The sequence below is a fragment of the Excalfactoria chinensis genome, chromosome 9 (assembly GCF_039878825.1).
Source record: "Excalfactoria chinensis isolate bCotChi1 chromosome 9, bCotChi1.hap2, whole genome shotgun sequence".
In the NCBI taxonomy this organism is placed as follows: domain Eukaryota; kingdom Metazoa; phylum Chordata; class Aves; order Galliformes; family Phasianidae; genus Excalfactoria; species Excalfactoria chinensis.
Window position 1 is genome coordinate 13498819 of NC_092833.1, and position 21548 is coordinate 13520366.

General features: G+C 39.7%; 1 protein-coding gene across 6 annotated transcripts in view; it reads left to right on the forward strand.

The window, feature by feature from the left end:
- The first annotated feature begins 561 nt into the window (after nt 1-561).
- PEX5L (peroxisomal biogenesis factor 5 like) overlaps nt 562-21548 on the forward strand; it is a 90500-nt gene continuing 69513 nt past the window's right edge. For 2 of the 6 annotated variants that reach the window (XM_072344135.1, XM_072344134.1), the window contains exon 1: nt 761-919. In XM_072344135.1, the coding sequence (XP_072200236.1) occupies nt 899-919 (21 nt within the window). In that variant the 5' untranslated portion in view covers nt 761-898. Of the gene's footprint in view, nt 920-21548 lie in introns of all 6 variants that reach the window. The other 4 variants (XM_072344137.1, XM_072344136.1, XM_072344132.1 and 1 more) reach the window with 4 other exon arrangements.

Genomic DNA, 21548 nt, shown 5'->3' on the forward strand with positions numbered 1-21548 from the left:
AAAGGCTCAAGGTGAGCAGCAGCTTCATCACGCCACAGGCCCGGTGTGCCAGTTTACATACAAGGTCACCGCACTGCTCCGGGACACCCAACTCTCCCCGCAGCAGCAGCGGCAGGGGGGAGCGGGGCGGCCGGGAGGGGCGGGGCGCTCCGACTTTTGGTCGTGCTGTCACGCTTACGTTTTGACACGTACACGTATATTTAATTTCAATTTTTTATTTTTATTTTTAATAATATTATTTTAAGCGTTATTGCTACTCTTCATATTCCTTGCTGCGGCGGAAGCCCGCAGGCCCCAGCGGGGCTGCAGCTCCCCGGGACCCGCGCAGCGCCCCGCCCGGCACCGCTTCGCTCCGCGGGCTCCGCGCGTGCCCCGGAAGCCGCGCGCTCCCTCTGCGGCCGGAGGGAGGCAGGAAAGGAGGGAGGAAGAGTGAGAGGAGGAGAGGAGGGAGGGCGGCGGAGGCCGGGGCCGGGCGGGGCGGCGGCAGCAGCGGGCCGAGCCCAGGCCCGGCAGCGGGCGGCCCCGCTCCGCCCCGCGGCGCTCCCCGCCCGGCGGCCCCGCAGCCGCCGCCGCCGCGGCCCGGCCCGCCCTCCCCCCAGCACCCCGCGAGGAACAGCTCCGGTGCAGCTTGCGGCACCGCATTGAAGGGGGAGAGAGGGAGAAGAGAGACGAGAGGGGAGGAAGGAGGGAAGGAAGCAGCCCGCCTGGTTGGGTTACCGAGAGCGATACGGGAGCTTCCAGGACAAACTGAATCTTTTACAAAAATAGCTCTTCCAGCGTTAGGCTCTTTTTTTTTGTTTTTGTTTTTCCCTTTCAGCCGAGCGCACAGGAGAGGTGCCCCCTCCCAGCGTGCACCCAACCCGCCGGCCTGAGGGGCACCCGCAGCACAGCCGGCAGAATGTACCAGGGCCACATGCAGGTAAGAGGCTGCACGCAGCCGGACAGCAGCAGCAGCGGCAGCGGCTCCGCCGGAACGGGTTCCTGCGAAGTTTCCGCGGGGTGAGCGGGGGGTGCGGAGGGGGGATGGCACAGGGCATCGTGCAACAAGTGAGCCGGGGCCGAGCGAGCGGGGACTGCCGTCGGGCAGAGGGGGACAGCGCGCCTGGGGGCAGCTCTGCTCAAAGGGGGAGGGCGGCAAAGGGGCGCGCTCAACTTTATAAGTAGATGAAGTTGTGTATTTATTGATGTATAGTGCCTGCTTGTTCACACAGATTCGAGGGAGCATTCCAGGGCAAACACTGCTATGGCATGCTTTAAGTGACACATGGCTCTTGCCATCTTCTTGATGCATCTCTTCCTGTATGTCAAGTGAAGGACAAACAATAAGGGAAAAAGACAGAGCACTTGCTTTGCAAAATCTGCAAAGATTTCATGTCACACTGAAGCTGTTGATTTGCACAATGTGTTGTGTTAAAAGGTGATGGATTTCTATTTCCTCCCTCCCAACGTGGGATGAGGATTGATTTTGCTAAGCCCTGGAATGACTTTGTAGAGTGAATTTCAAACACATGTCTAAGTGACTTCAACATTTGAGGCAGAAATCTTGCCTCCTGCTGCTATTGATCCACAGTGCCATAGCAGACAGTGCCTCTTCCAGATAAAAACACACGGGTGCCTTGGACGTGATGACTTTAACCTTGGCTCCTGCTCTCCTTCACATGGCTCTTCCCTGGAAAGCCAAAGCTATTTTGAAGGAGAAGGAAATGCCAAAGCAGAGCAAAGGTTTACACAGCTCTCCCAAATTTCTTTCTTTGCTTTCAGACCCAATCTGGGTTTGCACTCACTGTGAGGAATGACAAGATGCTTTTATCATGTACAGTGGCACTAGTGGCGTTTGTTAGTACTGAGGCTGTTTGCAGAGCACTGCCGCTCTGGTAGGCATGAGATGCCCCTTTCTCTTTGGTGCAACTGCACAGCATTTAAAACCTGCCAGTGGTCATCAGGAACATTCAACAGAAGTCAATGTCAAACACAGGAGAGTGGACATAATATGTGTTAAACGAGGACTTTGATTCAGCACTCTGACCCAAATGATACCATTTACTCTTTCATGTTGGTGCTGCCTGATCTCGACAATGCTAAATAACGTGTCACAATGTTGCTTGCCATAGAAGAGCAAACATGCTTTAACAGGAGATATAATCAATATACGCTTTGCTATTTATGATAATAAGATTAAAGCATGCATTGTTTTATGGTAACACAAAAACAATCCTGTTGCAGATGTTAATGAATTGGATATTGACAAATAAGTATATATACCCAGAAGAAAGCAGTTCTTTGCTATGGCCAATACGCCACAAGGTTTCAACAAACATACAACACTTTTAAAAAGGAAGTGTAATGGAACACTGAGGTCCCTGGCAACCTTGTAAGCTTTTTCCATCATTAAAAGGCCAAATCAAATTTGCAATTAAATAAAACAAAAACCAAAACCAACAGCTCAAAACATATAAACATGTTATGATTTATGTCCTTTCATTTCTGTTTTCTTTCAAAATACATTCATAGCGCAAATGTAATCCAATCCTATCTAAATTCACTTTATAACTTAGCTGATTTAAAATACTATTCAGATTCACTACACTTGTCTGCTAAAAAATAGGAACTCAGCTGAGCACATAAGCCAAGGTTTTTAATATATTTCTGCTCTAACAGGAAACATCAATCTTCTTCAAAAACCACCTAAAAAAAGCTTAAAGCATTAGGAAAAATGTTTGTGTTTACTATATCCTTAATTAGAGCCTCTAAGTGAGTCACAGAAAAGACAATAAAGAGCTAATTAAATTGCAGTGAAATTACCTACTGTAACATTTATTAAACCTCATTAGAACTCAAACTGCCAGTTACCTACAAGCGCAGTACCCAACCACTTGCTAACCAAAACACAGACATGTCCCAGGCATGACAGGTCCCTTCTGAATACCTCCCAAAAGTTTTTGTAAGACCTTTACTAACGTAAGGAAAACTATTTGCAATTACCTGTCAATGTAAAATGAATGTGAACTATAAAACTATTCAAATGCGAGTGGATTAAGTTAGGCACCTAAGTCAATAATACCTGAACTCGTTAATAACAATAATCTGGGTTATAAAGGCTCTGAGCACTCACAGCTTCCGCTGCTTTTGAGTGAAATCCTAACTGAGCACCTAAGCATCAAGTGTTATGTATCCTGTTGAAAAGCATGCAGATACATAAAGGTTGATCCACACACTTTAAGGTAAAAGTTCTTCTGAATGTACAGTGATCAAATTGAGGATCTGATTTAGAATGCCAGCCATAATTTCCTTTATTCCTTGTGTTTTGGTCTCAGAAGTAAGGTCTGCAGAAATTACTCCTCAGTCTGATTAGTTTAAAACTTTACAAAGCCAATATTTTATTAATGACCTGCTGTAACTCAGCTAATTCTTCCAGGTCTTCTGAAAACTGAAAACGTTAACAACTCTTGCAACATAAGGAACATAATTTCCTCAGATGCAAACCTGCCTCAAACAGGCATCAAGCATTGCGAGCTTCTGTGGAGCATTTCTGAGTTCAGTGAATTCTGCAGGTGTAGGAGAAATATACTTTGTGTACTGCTGAAGTCACCTGAAATGAAGACATTTGAAGCACTATATTGCATAAGGCCATAATAAGTGCATTTCTTTTTAAATTTTAGTTTGCAGTACGTTGTTTTTTCTCAATCTCAGGAAGCTACTTGGCTTATCCTGAGGACCTAGGCTTACATTTCCCACTTACTGTTTTATAAGTCGATCTTCACAATACAGAAACACTAGTCCTAAGCTAAAATCCCAGGCAGAGGAAAAAAAAAGAATAAAGCAATAACCTCACAAGAAGGTGCTACTGGCTCAGCCACTGACTCGATATTCCCCAGTACCGTTCTTAAGGGTTAGCTGCTGATTCCTTCTGCACTGCATGCTTTCACATAAAAGACCAGGAGAAAAGCAACGGCCTTCTACAAAGGCAAGAAACAGAAACAGGATGCAAAGAAGAATACTGCCATGGGAGCTCCCTCACAGCTATTACTCTATCACAACCATTTCATTTTGGTGTACTGTTTACCAGCCCGTTTGTTTCATGTGGCTGAAGCTTGAGCCTTCATGGCAAGGCTTTTGCACGATAAGAACCAAGATTAGCCGTGCAGACCTCCAGTTACATAAGCAGCCCTACTGAATTCCAGGAAAGTCAGATGTTGACAGGACAAAGGCTGATGGCTACAGGGTCATACCCAAGTTACACTCCAGGTCCTGACCTCAGCAGTTCTAGGGGCCCTTCTGCCTTTTTTGGGATTACACAGATACGTGACTCCAAATCTGAACTGTACAGGTGAAGGAGGGAGTATTTCCTTACTAGGGCATGTTTACCATCTTCTTCAAGGAAACAATAGCAGGCCAGATGGAAGCAGAACATGAGCTGAGTTCATCCCACAGTCACTGCTCTAAAATGTCTATCATTTTAACAACCAACAATAATACATTTAAAATTTTTCACAGTGTATTTTATACTTGGTATCAATCCCTCCCATTGACTTTTATGATAGCTCTACAAATGGATGGAAAGTAAATGACAATCATAGAATTGGATTTTCAGCAGCATTCAGCTTCTTAGGAAATACTGAAGAAATGCTTTCAAACCTCTTTGCCTTGATGCTATACACAGTCAGCTGTCTCCAGCACAAATGTTTGAACAGAAGAGGTGCCTTGCCAAATGTTGGCATGGGATTCTATGTGTTATGTTTGGAAATGGCTTTATTTAGACAAAGCAGAAATCTTGACCACACATGGCTATCAGAGTGAGTTCCTTTGGCACGTTTTTGCAAGAACAGACTCAAAGTGATGATGTGTTGGCCAAGTTCCAGATGAGACAGTTAGTCTCCTCAACTTTTAATTGAATATGCAATCAACTTCATGCCCTTAATTGATGGGTTGCGTTCTGTACTGTTAAAGATACTTAATGTTCTACCATTGGCATTTCACATTCAGATGAAGCGATCCATAATGATCACTCGTATTTCTCTAAAATCTCATTCTTCAAGCCCAAACATGCAGGACTGCAGTAAGTCTGGAAAGAATCACCATGTGTGCATGAAAATTCTTGCAAAATTAAACTTCAGGGGCTCAACGTGTTTTATTGCACACAAAAAGTGTTGATAAATATTTTAGAAGTTATAAAATACATTTTCCCAACACTTAAGACACAGTTTCCTCACTGGAAAAAGTGGAGCAGAATGTCACAGAATTAGTTGCTGATGCAAGTCTCATCTTTGCTTATTTGGTACCTATTAAAAATACTGTAGCAGCATTGGTTACACTACTTAAAATAAGTAAAACTAGAGCTATTCATCAATTATTGTTACAAAAATGGAATTGCTCAGCTATGCACTTTGTACATGAATAAAGCAGCCCATAAAAATATGCACAATGTAGAATTGAATTCAATGCTAAATTGAATCTTTGTTCAGCTGTTAAGATCAACAGAAACTTAATGACTTTAAGCTACAAAATTCTACAAGTCTGAGCATGGAGCTGGAATGCCAACTGATCCCTAGCAATGTGGATGAATCATAACTCCCAGCCTTACTGAAATTCCATTATGATAAACTGATGATTTTTCATTATTCAAATGTTTTCTAGAAGTACTTACAATACTATGGCAGTGTTTATGGTGGCAGGTTTTCCATTTTGTTTTAATATTTTCCAATTACTCACTAGTAGCTTTTCAGGTTATGAAAATTGGATTATGAACTGCTTATAAATGAAGCAAGCTAAAAATAATGAGTTAGTTTTCATTGAAAAATATTCATTCAAAGAGAGTAGGTGATAAACTGCTTTTGGCTAAGAGGCATATCGAAACTATACGAATGCAGAGTATTTGCAGTGCTGGTATGAAAAAACATTCCTTGAAGCTGCTAGGTAGTCTTACAAGAACCCAGTAGAAAAGCTTACAAAAGGCTCATAAACTCATGGAATTCAGTGTATTTTTGCTGGAAGGGAATTAAGAGGGACTCTTGGAATCACAGGAAATCCTGAATTGTAAGGGAACCACAAGGATCATTGAGTCCATCTCCTGGTTCCACACAGGACCACCCAAAATCCAAACCCTGTATCTGAGAGCATGTGTCCAGTCACTCCATCAGCTCCAGCAGGCTCAGTGCTGTGACAACATATGTGGGAAGCTTGTTCCACACCCACCATGCTCTCATCAAGAACCTCTTCCCAACTCTCGGCCTGACCCTTCTCTGAGACACCTACATGCTGTTCCTTTGAACCTTGCATACTTATATAAATGATATTCTATTTCAAATATATAGCTTTCACAAAAGAGGCACTGTTTGATTTTCTAAAATCCATATTATTCATTTATTTATTTTACGATCTACCACTATTTTCACAATTCATGATAGCACGATGCATAGGGTAGCTCTTTAGACTTACAGAAGCCCAGATTTTATCTCTGCCTCCAAGATCTATCTTTGTCAAGCTGAGACACCTTCCACATATCCATTACTTAGCATGTATGTTAGGCTTGAATAGTGATTATCATTTATTTATTTACTTATTTTAAACCATGATTTTAAATATTCTAAAATGCACTGGCAGAACTATTATAGCCAAGGTTTGATCATCAGTAGAAAAACATTCCACTGCATGGAGGCTTACACTGATTTTACTGGACGAGTTCAGGCAAAATTACTCAAACACTTTAAATTTTTACAATGAAACTTTAGGTTTCTAAAAACTAAACCACAATCCATTAATGCAGTTTCAATGTATATGCATAGATATTTTTATCTACATTGATATCAGCAATTCATAAATCAATGCTCACTGCTGTTCAGCAACGGAAAATCAGCCTGTCCAAGGTTTGTGTTAGCATGTGTCTTAGTAAATATATTTGCTTTGTATACACTGTCTATTTCAGAGAGTCTATTTTGATTACTTTGCCTTATAATTATTTGAAAGCATAAGCTTACACATATTTGAAGGCTAATTAGTTTAATGGGCCCCACTGTTAATAGAGCAAGTAGAGATAAGGCAAGCCAGCAGCCTGAGAATGGAAGCATGTAGATGCTGTGCAAGGCAAGAAGGCAAAAAGTTTGACCAATAGCACACAAGTTAGATCAGAGTGAAATACCCAAATGGGACAAGGTGCATGAAAGCATGGGAAAGACAAGGGAACTGCATACAGAAACTTAACAGTACACTTTAGGAAATGCTGATTCAAATATTCATTATCCGAAAACAATTTGTATTTTTTAAAAGATTTAGTTTCTAAGCAAGCTGAGCCTGCAGAAACTTTAAAGCAAGGTTTTCATGTCTAAAGCAGTTCTGTTTGAAGCCACCTGACTACTATAATTAGCTGCCCTTTTTGCAATGGTTAGAAATAAAAATGGTGAAAATACTGGAATATTGTTTAGAATGAAGCTGACAAGCTTGTTTTTCTTACACATCCAGCACAGGAACTATCTACTACTTGTTTGTACCATGAAGTTTGCACAATCTAATTCGGAAATAGCTGATACTACAAAACAGACAGAAGCAGTTGTCTTCCAAATCAGGTGTCATAACACGTAAACTAGGAGGTGACTTTCTGCAGTTAAGCATTTTCATCAATGTCCGATATCATTACTAATAAAATGCCTAAGGACCATAAAGACTGTATTCAGCAAATTCTCTTAGCAGCTTAAAATGATTACAAGCAGTGTAATATCCCATTGCTTTCTTCTCAGGCTTTTGAAACTCCGAGTTGCTGGTACATGAGTTTTACGTGTGTGTAATAAGAAGCAAGGAAAAAATTTACAATATTAAGATCTGACACATATTATACTGGATGGGAAAAAAAAAAAAAAGAAGTCCAGTCACATTCTCTTGGCCCTTGAATAGAAAACACAAACTAACGTTTAACATTAGCCCCTGAATATGATTTTTCAAAAGATTCTACACCGAGTCAATATCTCTGTATTACCTCAGTTCCTCCCTAACAGATTTGATTAAACTTCGGTTGGCATAATTGACAGAAGATAACGTCAGACTGACTTGACAACTTTTTGTAATCATAACTGGGTTTCTAGGCAAAGGAAACTTGACTGAATGATTTCCATCTCTTTGCATTTGCTATGGCGCATGAAAATAAATTATTAGTGAAGCTGGAGAAAATGAGAAACCGTTCATGGGGAAATAAGAAATGTAGTGCTAAAATCAGACTGAAGGAAGTTTATTAGCAAGGTTCTTTGTGGATGAGTTTTAGAACTGATATAAGTTCATCCATTAACATACTAAAAACAGAAAGATCTTGACTACATTTGTTTATTATCGGAAACATCATCAGTACTGGTGAGCATCAGGTCACTATGCGGAAGGAAATGTAAACTTCGAGTTGGAACAACAGAAACACAGTGAAATTTAACAGCATGATATGCATCAATAACAAACAAACTAAAAATCTACTCTAAGCTGTAAAATACCATTTGGAAAATATTAGGACAGACTTGCACATACAGGAAGACTATAAGCCATCAATATACCCGTAAGAAAGCAGGTGCACTTCTGGTTTCAGAAGAGTTTTTCTAGGAGAGTCAGGAAAAAGTCAGTGCCAACTTACAGTGCCACTAGCAAATTTTCAACTGAGTAAAGCTCTGGCTGAGAAGAGAGGCAGGGAAACATGTCCAAAGTAGAATGATGAAGGTGAAGGGTGTCTTATGAGAAGACACCATAAGATTTTGGCTTATTTTGTTGAGCAAAACGATGGCTCAGCAGGAGCATAATCACAGCATGTAAATGCATCAGGGAGATAAACACCAGACACAGAAAACCTAAATTAGCTAAGGACAAAACTGGCAGAAGAACAAATGGATATTAACCGCCTGTGAATAAATTTAGGTTGGAAATTAGAAGAAGGTTTCTGATCATTAGACCAATCAAGATTTCCAATAGCCTTCCAACTGGAATAGGAGAGGCAGAAGACCTAATTACTTTAAAGATCAAACAATCAATTTGTGAAAGACTTTTTATGACATGCTGCCTATGACAGCGGAAGACAAACTCAATAACCCAACAATATTCTCCTTGTTTTCTGAAAGTTCTCTAACTTCACCAGAAACAGACCCTGATTCTTGGGTGAGGAGGAGAAGCCTCATTCCACACAAGTCATCAAGGCACAGTCCTGAAGTCAGGAGTCAAGAGTTTTAAGAGAGGAGTTTATTGAACATGAAGTTTAGTGAGTCAGGAACTCTCTGAGATAGTAGAACAAATTGGCTTGTACCACTGTGTCCCAGTCTAATCCCAGTTACATCTGACTAATCAGTTGTAACACAATCCATTCAATACATTACTTCATAAATGTGGTATGCTCAAAATCTGTAATGAAAGATGATAATAGAATTACTATTAACAGGATAACACTGCGAGGCCAGTGTTTATTTGCTTCACAGAGGCACGTTAGCAGGTGATAACAACCTTCAGGAATAAGAGAACATTGCTTGCTTTGGTCAGAAAGTCTCATACTGATAAATTTTCAAAGCAGCTTTTCAAGGTACAGCATTGTCAAAATGTATGAAGTGAAAGGGTTTATTGAACACAGCAGATCCAGTATGACTAATTCTGAGAAGGGCAAGAAGCCACTCATAAGGCTTCCTGAGTAGTTAGCAGGTGTTTCACTGTAGCAGAGTCAAAAAAAAAGCCATGAGAGCCTGCCAACCAGGTAGGAAAGCTGCAACCATTAGAGCGCTGCTACAGAAGAAGGAAGGTGGCTAAGGTGTCTGAAATATCACTTTGTCACCAACTGCTTTAACTGTCTACAGAAAGAGAGAACAGCAGCTTCATAACCAGTACAAATACCAGTCTGGCCCCTTAGGCAGAGAAAGGAGGATACACACATCCACTTCACCCTGTTTCCTAAGCTATGCTAGAAACCACAGTCCCAATAAAGCCTACTGTTAAGTGCCACAGCTTTCACTTTAAATAGTTCTCAGTTTGAAATAAACTTCTTCGTGATTAGACTGTGGGCTGTAGGCTATTACTCGTAAAATCCTAGACAAGCTCTCTAGGGATCACCAACCACTCAGAAAAGTTAAGAAGGAAAGATACTTGGATCTCAATTCCCTTGTTTAGGATTCTTGCATACGAAGAGGAAGGAGTCCTATTCTCCCCATATACCACAATACATTTAGAGCTATTACCACTAATGATCATGCTAAAAAATTGCCTGTAGCAGATCTTAGAAATTTAAATAGAATAAAATCACACAGAGATCTTAAGATGAAAGCAACAGATCAGTGCCAGTTGCTGAGCTACACCCCTCAGACATCTACAGAGACCCGTTTAGTTTAAGGGATGACAGAGACGTAATTAGAAGGGAACCTGATGTGAGATACTAAAAGTATCAACTAAATAATATATACCATGGATTCATAGTGAGAAGCTATTTGGCAATAGAAGAAAGAATCCTTTTTCATCAAATGCTGAAACATAAAAAATGATAAAAACATCCAGAAACCATTAAACCCAATCATTTTCAGATAAAGTTGCATAGATTTTTAGGAAAAAGAGAAAGAACAGAGGGCACTACTGGCTAGGTATTTGTTAATTTTTCATGTGAATTTATTGCATATGTAAGTGATTGAATTAGTAGCACTGACAGGAACCCAGGCACAGTAAAAGCTTCCTGATCCTGACACAGCACTGCTCAAGCCGTACAGTCCTCACCATTAGCAATACGCTTCTGAAGCCCTGAGTCTTTCTCTCAAGCAGAGGCTGCAGAGCACACTGGAGCTGGACTGAGCAAGGTATTGTTTCTGCAATGTGAATTTGCAGACATCCGTAACAAAGTCTAGGATGAGACCACTACCTTTTTTAGATTAATGACCTCGTTTGGACTCAGGCACCAGGGAAGAAAGGCCAGTGCAAGCTAATATCATGCTACCAAGATATTGCAAGGTAAGTTTTGGGGGAAAATGTTAAAAGGATTTTCTATTTTGTGATAGAGACTAAATGCAGACAGGCAGCTTGCATAAAATATATAACATACAGAAATCAGATTGATTTCCAACCTTTGAGAAAGTCTTCTGGTCATCACTGAGAGAGATTGCTTCAGAACAGTGAGGCTTTGAGAGCAAAGTAGGGAAATGAAAATTGCATATCTACTAATTCAAGCATGCAAGTCTACTGCCAGATATAACCGTCTAAAAGGAACACGGGTATCACAGATGCTATGAAGTCCATAGGGAGGCTCAAGATCTTTTGGGAACCCTTCCTTCCCTCCCTGCAATGTATTTCTCTCTTAACCACATCTATGCTTGGTTCTACATAAAGAATTCATACAGGCAGACAATAAGAGTCAGGGAGTGGTGGAAGCAAAACTGCACAGAACGCCAGGGAAGCAGAATATTATGTGAATTGGGTATGAAAATCTCATAGCCAAGAATAGATACAAATATTTAAAAAATGCATTTCAGATGTATTATGAATGTGCAGAGGGGCTTCCACAGCAAAACATTTCATGGCTGTCTTATAAACTTTATTTCTGTCGAGTCAGATTCTGAGAGCTTGTAAGAATGAAATATGACCTTTTTCTAAGAGTAATACTGCTGGAGATAATGGTGCTACTAATGGAGCAGGATTTTCTTTGGAGTAAGTGTGCCATTAAGCAGCCCTCAGTCACCACTTCCTGTTTATTTCTTATGGTTTCTTCTCAAGAACAAATATACTTGCTTCAATCTAAACTTCTGCTTGTTATGCCATTCATCCCCACAAACTCTTTCACTTGGAAAGAGATGTAGAGGGGCAAAAGAACCACTGTTATCTGATTAACAGTGCTTCATTTAACATGTTCTTTCTCAGTAAGTTGAGACAGTCTCTTCTCAGATTTCATTTAGATATTATTTATAATTCATTTGAACAATTTTATTCACTTAGTACAGTTACTTCAATATTTCCATTTTTATTGAGAGTTATTGTACTGCTTTAAGCAAGGTATTTTGGTTTGCTGAGTTTCCACATGGTGTTTCCCGAGGGGGACAGAACCAAATGCAAAAAGGAAAACCAGAATAAATTCTGATCCAATTTAACAACTACTGCAAGAGAAATAAGGAAAAAAATTCTGTCTCGTGGTAGCATAAAAAAATTATGTTTTAAAACTAGTTAAGTTTTCACTGGAAGACAAATGTTCTGTGAGCAACTACAGACAAAAGTAGGCAGAAGCTCACACTGAATGATGAGCCTTGAGCCAGTGACACATTTATGAATGGGAATTAAGCTAGAAATTACTAATAGAAATATGTTAAAGTGCACAATTAATAGTAAAACTAATCCATGCAAAGATTTTAAGACCAGATGGATCAACTTCTCTTCGTCTTTTTGACCTGTAACATAATACTAGTTGATGAACTTCACCAACTTACTCAATCTTCAAGATGACACTTTGAATAAGAGCATGCACTGAAAAAGCATCTAGTTTAATGTTAAAGACTTAAATTGATGGGAATTCTCTATATTCTTGTTCCCAACAGAGTATTTCAGTTCACTTACAGTGGACAAAATTGGCAGCTGGAATAGCTGGAGGAACAACCCTCCAGGTAGCAGCATTCTTGCTATATATGGCACAAAATGATCTTACAGTGTAAAAGTTTCCATTGCCTTTGGATGAACCAGAATTTCACCTCTGGTCTTGTTGAAGGAAATTATTACAAGCTTTTAAAAAAGGACAGGTCAAGAAACAGAAGACTGTTTTGCTGGATGAACTTAAAATCGATTTGCTTATTCACCAGATGAAAAAAGAAAAGTAAGAACAATTACTTCCCAGACTCAGAATGGAGGGGAAAAAAATAAGAGTCCAAACTTGTCATTAAAGGAAATAGGTTAGCATAAGTCCCAATTTGGGAAGAAAGTTAATCTATAGTTAAAGAACACTAAGCAGACTATAGTTGGAGACAGTCCTTTCATTGAAGGAATACTAAAAGTCAAAACTAAAGGGAAGCTAAAAAGAAAAAATGGTATTGTTTCTCATAAATACTACAAAACACACAGGTCAGAACAGCAAGTGTCTTCATGCTACTAACAACCTCCTATTTCCTTGTTCAGTGGAAATGAAAAACACAATATACATTGTCACCACCTCAAAATACTGATTATTTACGGCAAGCAAGACAATACTAGCAAACTATCCCACGCTTTGCAATTACATTAGTGGAATGCATTTCTGTCCTGTTCATTCCATGAAAATGTTAATTTATTATATTAATTCCCTTTTTCCAATCTATTAAGGTATATGGTAGTAATTTCTGTGTGACAAATACAGAAACTGAGTATACTGATTTGTGCTGTGCAAAAATGGAACAGAAATATGGTGAGCTTATCTGTGAGACACACTACTGAGGGTTTGGACACTTACCTGAACTAGTCAGTCAAGAAACATTAAGTTACAGAAACTTATATATTTTGGATTTTATGATAGTTAATTTGTTTTCAGGCACTACTCAATACTGTTAATTTGAAGCTAAATATGTGTATCATATTTTTAATGCTGGATTAGGACTGAAGACAAGTAGAAGTCAACAAACCTCACTATTCGGACTAAGTAGCTGAATCAACTTGTTTATGAAACAAAGCCTACTTTTTTATTTAGCACAGTCTCGGTAGACCTGAGGTAGGGCAATTAATCTCTACCTGGATGCTGTCAGATTTCCTTAGCTAAAAGAGCTCTTTACCTTGAATTTCTAACATTTTGATGAAATAATTTTTCTCTCTCTAGTACTTTATTTATCCAGTAGCAAAGAAGTTGATGCTTCATAATTCACTGACAAGATTATGTTCCTGTACCTTTCCCTTGCAGTTTTATTTACTCAAAACAAAGCTTTAAAATAAGCCTTAATCAAGACATATCATACTACCATGCTGTGTTTGTACAAATCCATACATCCTCAGCTGGAAGCATCAACAAGGAAAACCTGGCCAGCAATGTCCAGTACGTGGAGCTGGATCTGTGTCTGGGGCTTTGTCTTACCCTGTGGTCATTGAAAGTTGGCGACACGATCTGTAGGTTATGGCAAGCAGTTCCCTGGCAGTGGTGCCACATAGAGTACAGTGCCAAGATGCTGTTAGGTGGAAAGTCCTGGGAAAGGTATCTCTTTCTTTTCATAGTTTACTTTATTGCAGTTAGGGGTTAAATTACATTAAGACTGTTGGAAGTAGTTACTAAAAGAATAATAATTAAAAGCTCTATCAATAACTACAGCATACTAGGAATCTTGTTTAACTAAGGCCTATCTCATGAATATCATATATCAGTATTACTTAGATTACATTTTGGCAGTTCAACAAATCAAGTTGAAATATTCAAGTTGAAAGATACTGAAGAGTTTCCTCAGTAACTAAATGTGATACGCTAATAGCACAGATAGCATCTGAGGCACTCACAATTCCCCCGTATGTCAGACTTGTTGGATTGTGCCATGCTACCCAATATAACTCAATTAACACTGACTTCATATGTGTTAGCAAGCTGCAGTTGTATTTCAGAAAAAGGAGATCATTTTACTGAGCAATTATACACACTTTTAATTACAGTTAGCCCCCCTTCAGTCCCTCACCTCCCACAAAAAGTAGAATTTAAAGTGCGTTTTGCATGAAACTACGAGCTGAGGATAATTTGGTACCTAAACTTAACCAATACGTTAAGCAGTGGCAATACCATAAAACAGCAGACTTCCAATGGCTCCAGGAAAATGAACAATTCAATCATGAGACAGAACCTATCGATCCTTGAAATTGTAAATTCTTCATATTTTATTACCTAACCCCAACAAAAATACCATGGGCAGGTACCAAAAAAGACTATCAGTTTTAAAAACATTTAGCAGTAAACTCTGTGCTAGTTCTTGCTGGGGGAACTTTCTGGTGCATCAATCTGCACATCAGAGCCCTGTCTATGAGTGGGCAAGGCACAAGAGGCCAAGCTGTTCTGTAGCTTCTTAAAATAAAGCTTTATATACTTTATCATTTCAACAAATTAAAGTACAAGCCTCTTAGATGATTTCCCACCTAATCAAAAATGTGAAATGTATTTAAAAGTAAGAGTTTTTCTGTAAAGCTAGCATTTATGGCCAAAATGAGAGGATAATGGGAGCCTTGGGGAATGTAAAACTATTTGTGTAGGATTATGAGAGACTTTTTTTCAGCCAATATGCTTCTGAAGAGATTCAGCTCTGTAGCTCTGTTTACTTGAAAGTGCTGATTTTACCATGCAACTTCAATTCTCAAATGGTAGATTGAAGTGTAGACTATACAAATCAACTACAGTCTGATTCCGTGCAAGTTTTAGATCATGTATGTATACAAGATACAGGAAAAGAATGGACTTCTTATGCAGATAGTTTGTATAGCTGTTACCTCAGGCAGAAAAAATGAAGGGTCAGACAGTCATTTGAAAGGTCACAGAAAGAGAATGCAAAGCAATTTCCAGTCTGACTTCTTACCAGACTTGTAATGAGAAAATATTTAGTGATACCATGAAAATTGGTAGAACTTTAACCTCTCCGTAATAAGAACAGTCTTGTCCCCAGAAAATCAATAGCTGTATCCTCATTACGACCAGTCACTAAGGCTAAAACTGTAAGTGACTTTTGGCAAAACAGAATTTGTGGTTTTGTTCTATACATATTTATATATATAAAATCACAAAAAAATAGAAATAAAAATAAAGGAGATGTGGCATTAATGCAAGGCTAACAGTAAATACCAGAATACCATCAGCAAAGGAATTCTAAAGATTTGCACTCCGTTTTAACTTTGACTTCAATTTTTCTTCTAACCTGAATATGAACCATAGTGCCATGCTGGAAATCATCCCCTTCACATCACAAAGTTAATAAATCAGCAATGAACACTTTACACTTACATGTACTGGAGTGCTGTCAGCCCTGTATGTACCAAAGGCCTTCTATTAGAATTCCAAGATATTTGAAAAGCACCAGTACTCTCAAGAGTATCACTGCACACATGGTTCACTGTGGCTGTAAATACAGCCTGTTTTCTGAGGTTCTCTATGGCTCAGTTCCTCTCTTTAGAAAAATAATTTAGGGACATTACCCAACCTGCCTTACAGAGATGTATCAAGCGGTTACATTTACTGATGCTTATCAAGTGCTTCTAGGTTTTTAGACTAAAAGTGAAAGAGTGAAATGAGTCTTGAAATATTGGTAAGTGTTAACTATTACAAAACAGCAAGTTATTATTTTTGAGGCATAGGACAGGAAATCTTGCACCATTAAGAATTCTCCTGTATGTACATAGCATGAAACAATTTGAGGAAGAACATATCTGCATATACTAAGAAGTAATCTGTTTTTCAGCACATCCACAGTGATGTGTGGGTAAACAGCTCAACCTGTTAAGAAGCAGCTCACATCAGCACTTTCTGCTGCATAACCTAGCTACTCCATCTCATTGAGCTTCAGCATCTTTTGCTGGCTGGCTGTAGTGAACAAAGAGAGACAGAATGAAAGCTGGAAGAAGACATTAGCTTGAGAAAGCTGTAAAGGGAATCAATCACTTTATCTGTTTCTTCTAGATTTGCAGGCACCCACCAGCACAGTACAAAAACCTGCTTATTTTCCATTCATACATGCAAGAAAAAATAATTTGCATGAGACTGTCTCAAAAAATATATATGAGGAGTCTCAGTCTAGATTCTGATAAGAAAATCATCGTAAAACTTCACCATAGCCAATAGATAGAAAACCTGGATATACAAACATGTGATCACTCCCAAGTTTTTTGGGCACCTTGGATAATAATGAGAAAGATGTGCCCTGTATATGTTACAAAGATGCGCTTTCAGTGCCTTTAACTTCAGTTTCTACCAGCATCCCCATAATGCCTTTGCAAAAAAAACAACACCTAAATGAACACAACAATGACAAACAGAAGCACTGAGTACACACCCATTTGTATGCAGGCAAGGAAGTTAGAGCACAGCAGCAGCCCAAGGGCTCTGCCCTAAATACTCACTGGAGTAAGGGATGCGCAGCAGAAGCGAAGAGCCACTCTGGGCTCCATCGCCCCACCACGCTCAGGCTGTGGCAGAGAAGTGCTGTGCCCACAGTTGTATGCACACAGTGACTTTGTTAGTATAGTTTCCAAGGCATTCTGTCTTGTTTCCAGAATGCCACTGGAAATTGGGGCAGTAGTATTGGGGCAGTAGTAACATCTCCATGTTGTAAGCTGTAAAATGCAAAGAAAGGAGTTGCTTTTCTATTGTCTATGGGAAGTCTATGGCAGATTGGAAATTAAAGAAGAATTTGCATTCCTAAATTTCAGTATTTAAATTACCTCCCCAGGTGCCTTTGAAATCAGCAGGCTCCCTCCAAGGGCAGTGCAGGCTGTTATATCACCTTCGCAGTTAAGACAAAGTGCTTAACTTAGGTTTACATGAATAGCAATCAGAATCCCACCCAGCAGTGCCACCTTTTTTCTGCATTCAGTTCCTTCCCTCTTGCAAGAGCCAGTGCCTGAAGGAAACATGGCATTTGCAATTCCACTAAGCCCACACCATATGTGTGTGGAGCTGATCTACAGAAAAAATTCCTCCTCCTGCAGTCCCCCACGAAGCAACAACAATTTGTCTGACAAATTCATGCTTTTAGAGAACAACTGGAACACAGACCAATTTGCAGTCAGCAATTTTAATGAGACAAACAAGTTACATTTCCTATTGCAAATCTTAATACTGACGCCTCCTCCTTCTGAAGCTCCAGAAAAACATAATTGTACCAAAAATCTTTATGAAACTTGTTGTGTCTGCTTTCAATTTTGCTCACACAATTGAAAATAAATAAAAAATAAAAGACAGACATTGGGAATAATCCTGAGCTGCAGAGAAAATGCAGTTTCATTTTGCAAAATCTGTACACTTTTAAAAATAGTACCTCGTATACTGCTAGCAACCTTTAGGCAGCTGTCCCAAGCACAAAGTCCAAGTAAGCTAAAAGCTGTTACCTGCAGGTTACGTGCCTGGACACTGGACTGGGATCCTCTGTGCCTTAGTCTGCTGCAACAGTCTTTGTCATGTTTTTGGCTCATGCTAATGGCATTCTTGCAAATAATTCCCTGACATGATACAGGAGGTGGCAGAGGACACTGAACATTTTCAGTGCTGGTCTGATTGCAGAAGTCTTGGGAGTATGGATGTCAGTTAGCCCCCCAAAAAGCAATGGTACTTGGGTGCCTCCAATTGCTTAGTACAAGTGTAAACACAGATAGTAAGGAGCCCTCAACTTCTCCCACTGACCAATGCTCGGATATTTATGCAATGTCCAAGCAACATCTACCTGAAAGGAACGACCTGCCTCCAAATAATCACTGCTTGCTCCTGCTTCAAACCACTGCTCTCAACAGAAGGATGTGCTGGTTTTGTAAGCCCTGATTCCAGCACGATGGCACTTTATGTGAAGAGAGCACCACAACCACCTAGCGTGATCTCTGGGGTAATACAAACTGAGGAATTTGACAGCAATTCCTCATTCAAGTCAAGAGTGTGTGTTCAGAATACATCTGCTGGAAAGCCAAGCAAAGTTAAAGACAATAGACAGACAAGCTGCTGCACCCCTTGGTGCGCTCACAGTCAAGCAGTATGCAGCAGTTCACTTCAGATGCACACAGCATATTTTCCGCACTGTTACCTGCTTTGTCTAATTAGTGTTTTTCCTAATTTCATAACCAGCACTAACCATGTGGTAATAATTACTTAGGAAGAAGCTTGTCATAGCAAGGAGAGAGAGAAGGCATTTTGCTTTAAAATCTCCAAATTGGAGATTCGCTAATAGAAATTATATCTTGCACACTATGCAAAAATACACAGAATTATCTGAAAATGAATAGTCAGCAAAGGGCAGGTAGACTATGCTGAAGTCTCTGGGTGATATGTATGCTTTGCTGCCTTAGCTATTCTCAGCACTTTCTTTTGTCAAAAAAAATAAATGATGCTTTCTGAAAAATTCACAGGCAAACTGATGCTTGTTGCAGACTTACAAGAATTTGAGGTATTTTTCTTCAGACTGGAATGCAGGCAGAACTTAATACTTGCACATTCCTTATCTGTGAAGAATTAGTATTATGTAAACATCTGAGATTTAAGACGACTAATTTTTACAAAAGCATATCTGTAATTGACAATAAAAATTGATTATATTTCTCTGTAATTACTTGCATAAATTGTACCAGTAAGCTAAGGATGCCTGTTCTCCTTACTTGTTTGCATTAGGTCATCCTTTCTGTGATAAAGTGCTTTTCAAACATTTTGTAAGGGTCAACCAATTTTAGATGGTTTCCTGGCAAGACCGAATTTCACTCTTCCGTGACAGATAATCCTAGCATCAAGCCAGCTTTCTTCTAAAACAAACAAGCAAGCAATCAGCTGTCCAAGGGTCCAATCTAATTTAACATTGCTGGGAGCATCCCTGCTCTCAACGCTACCCTGCCAAGCTTTCTTCCCTACTGATGGAAGGGGCTGGGCTCTTTAGGTGCCAGCAGCATGAAATAATAGAACTATATAACTACTCCAGCGTGGATTATGACATCAGATCTATCATTGCCAGCCAGAAAATCCATCAAATCGTAACTTTGTTCCCTCAAACACTCATTTATTACACATCATTGAGTGGCTAATTTAATATTTATGAAAACTCATCATGATGTTTTGCTAGACCTAAGAAGCAATAAGGGCAAAGATGACTTATATCCAAGGAGGCTAAACAGAATCCTAAATACATAAAGGAACATTTGTTTCTACTTTGGACATAAGACCAACTTTAGCTTACAGCTCCTTTTCAGAGTCCCCAGGAGTGATACTTTTGAGTCTTCATAAACCTGTACTGACATGCAGAGCTCCTAGAACTAGGAGTAATCTTTGCACAACAAAAAAGAACTGGTGAGGTACTGCAGGGAGCAGTGCCATGCAGCAGCTCAGCATGGGCACAAGCAGCTGGAAACAGTCTGAAACAGGTGGGTGCTGCTAGCTCCCTTCAGAACATTTCCATTGATCAAAAGCATACAGAGCAGCTCAGATGTACTTGGGCTGTTCTACAGAAGACAAGAGAAAACAAAGGGAAGCCCTTTCCTTTTGTGTTTTGCCCAGTTCCCTTAAAAAAGATTTTCTAGATGTAACCAAACACAATCACCTAACTACAGTTTCTCAATTACATTTTCCTTTCCAGCACAGTTCACTGGCAGGTTTCTAAACTGGAAGCACAGTACAAACCCAATTGCCTTCCAAATTGGTCTGTGTGGCACAGCAATTAAACCCCTCAGATGCCCCACTGTGGCCCCCTTCCACCCAGCCCCTACACTGCGGGCTCCACTCTTAGAAATGTTACCAACACTGTTATTATTTCAGCTCAAACTATTTATCATGCCAGAGGACTGGATCAGAATCTGTGTTATTTGATCATTTGGTTTTGATCAGAATTCACTTTGGGGGAGGCAAAAGATAAAAGAACGGAAATCCACTTTGATCAGAAGTTATTTTGCATAATCTTGATTACAGGACTTCATCACTATTTGCAAACTACAGCAGTGGTATCTGGCTTACACTTTAACAACTTAATTGATACATAAAATAAGCATAAAAATAAAATCCCTTTAACTCTTCAAATTCTAGAAGAGTTTGAGATACTGATAATGTTTTACTAACAATTTCTCCCTTAAAATTATTACATTAATTTTATTACTCCTGTCATGCTCCGTCTGTTTAACTGGATAATAACTGCAGAGACATTACTGCCATGTAAATACATATAAGCACCTAACGGTGTTTATACTAAGAACTTCACATGCCTTCCTGATTAAATGGGAACACGATATCTTGAGGGTGACAAGTTGCTTCATAAGCACTAATCACAGCAGAATGAGCAGAACAGAAAGTGAATAAATCCTGATATCTGACCATTGAGGATTAAAAGTTGACCACAAAATAGAACAGTGCTTGCTTTAATAGCCTGAGGCCTCCTCCCAACTTCCCCTACTGCCACTAGCCATGCTCTTTTTCTTTCTTTCCTTGTGTTCACTAGATCAATGTAGTACTGAAAAAGGATGAATTATCTGAGTACAAAGATCAATAACTTGAGCTTTCCCTTTCTCATGCTGTGCCTATATTTATGCCATGACACAACAGGTTCCCAGGTTATGTATCAGTCAAGAACAGCACAGCTTGATGCTTCCTAACCTGGCAGAATTCACACACAACAGGTGGTGAAACACAGTGACCACAGCCTTCAGTCAAGCTGCTTATAGCTTGAGTTGAGTACAGGCTCAACTTGAAGGCAGTTAAACTCTTCATAAAGGAACCACTGACAATTCATGATGTCATTTTGCATGGCTCTGCTCAATGTCTGTACATAAGTCCTTAATGCAAAATGGGAAAACTTACATTTTCCCCCAAGAATTTAGTTGCTCATCTCTCAATATCCTTTCCCAGTGACATCATTCTTAGCAGCTGTCTTCCAGAAATATTGCTGCGCAGTTCCATAGTCATCTTCTTAAGGTACCGTGCATGCTTG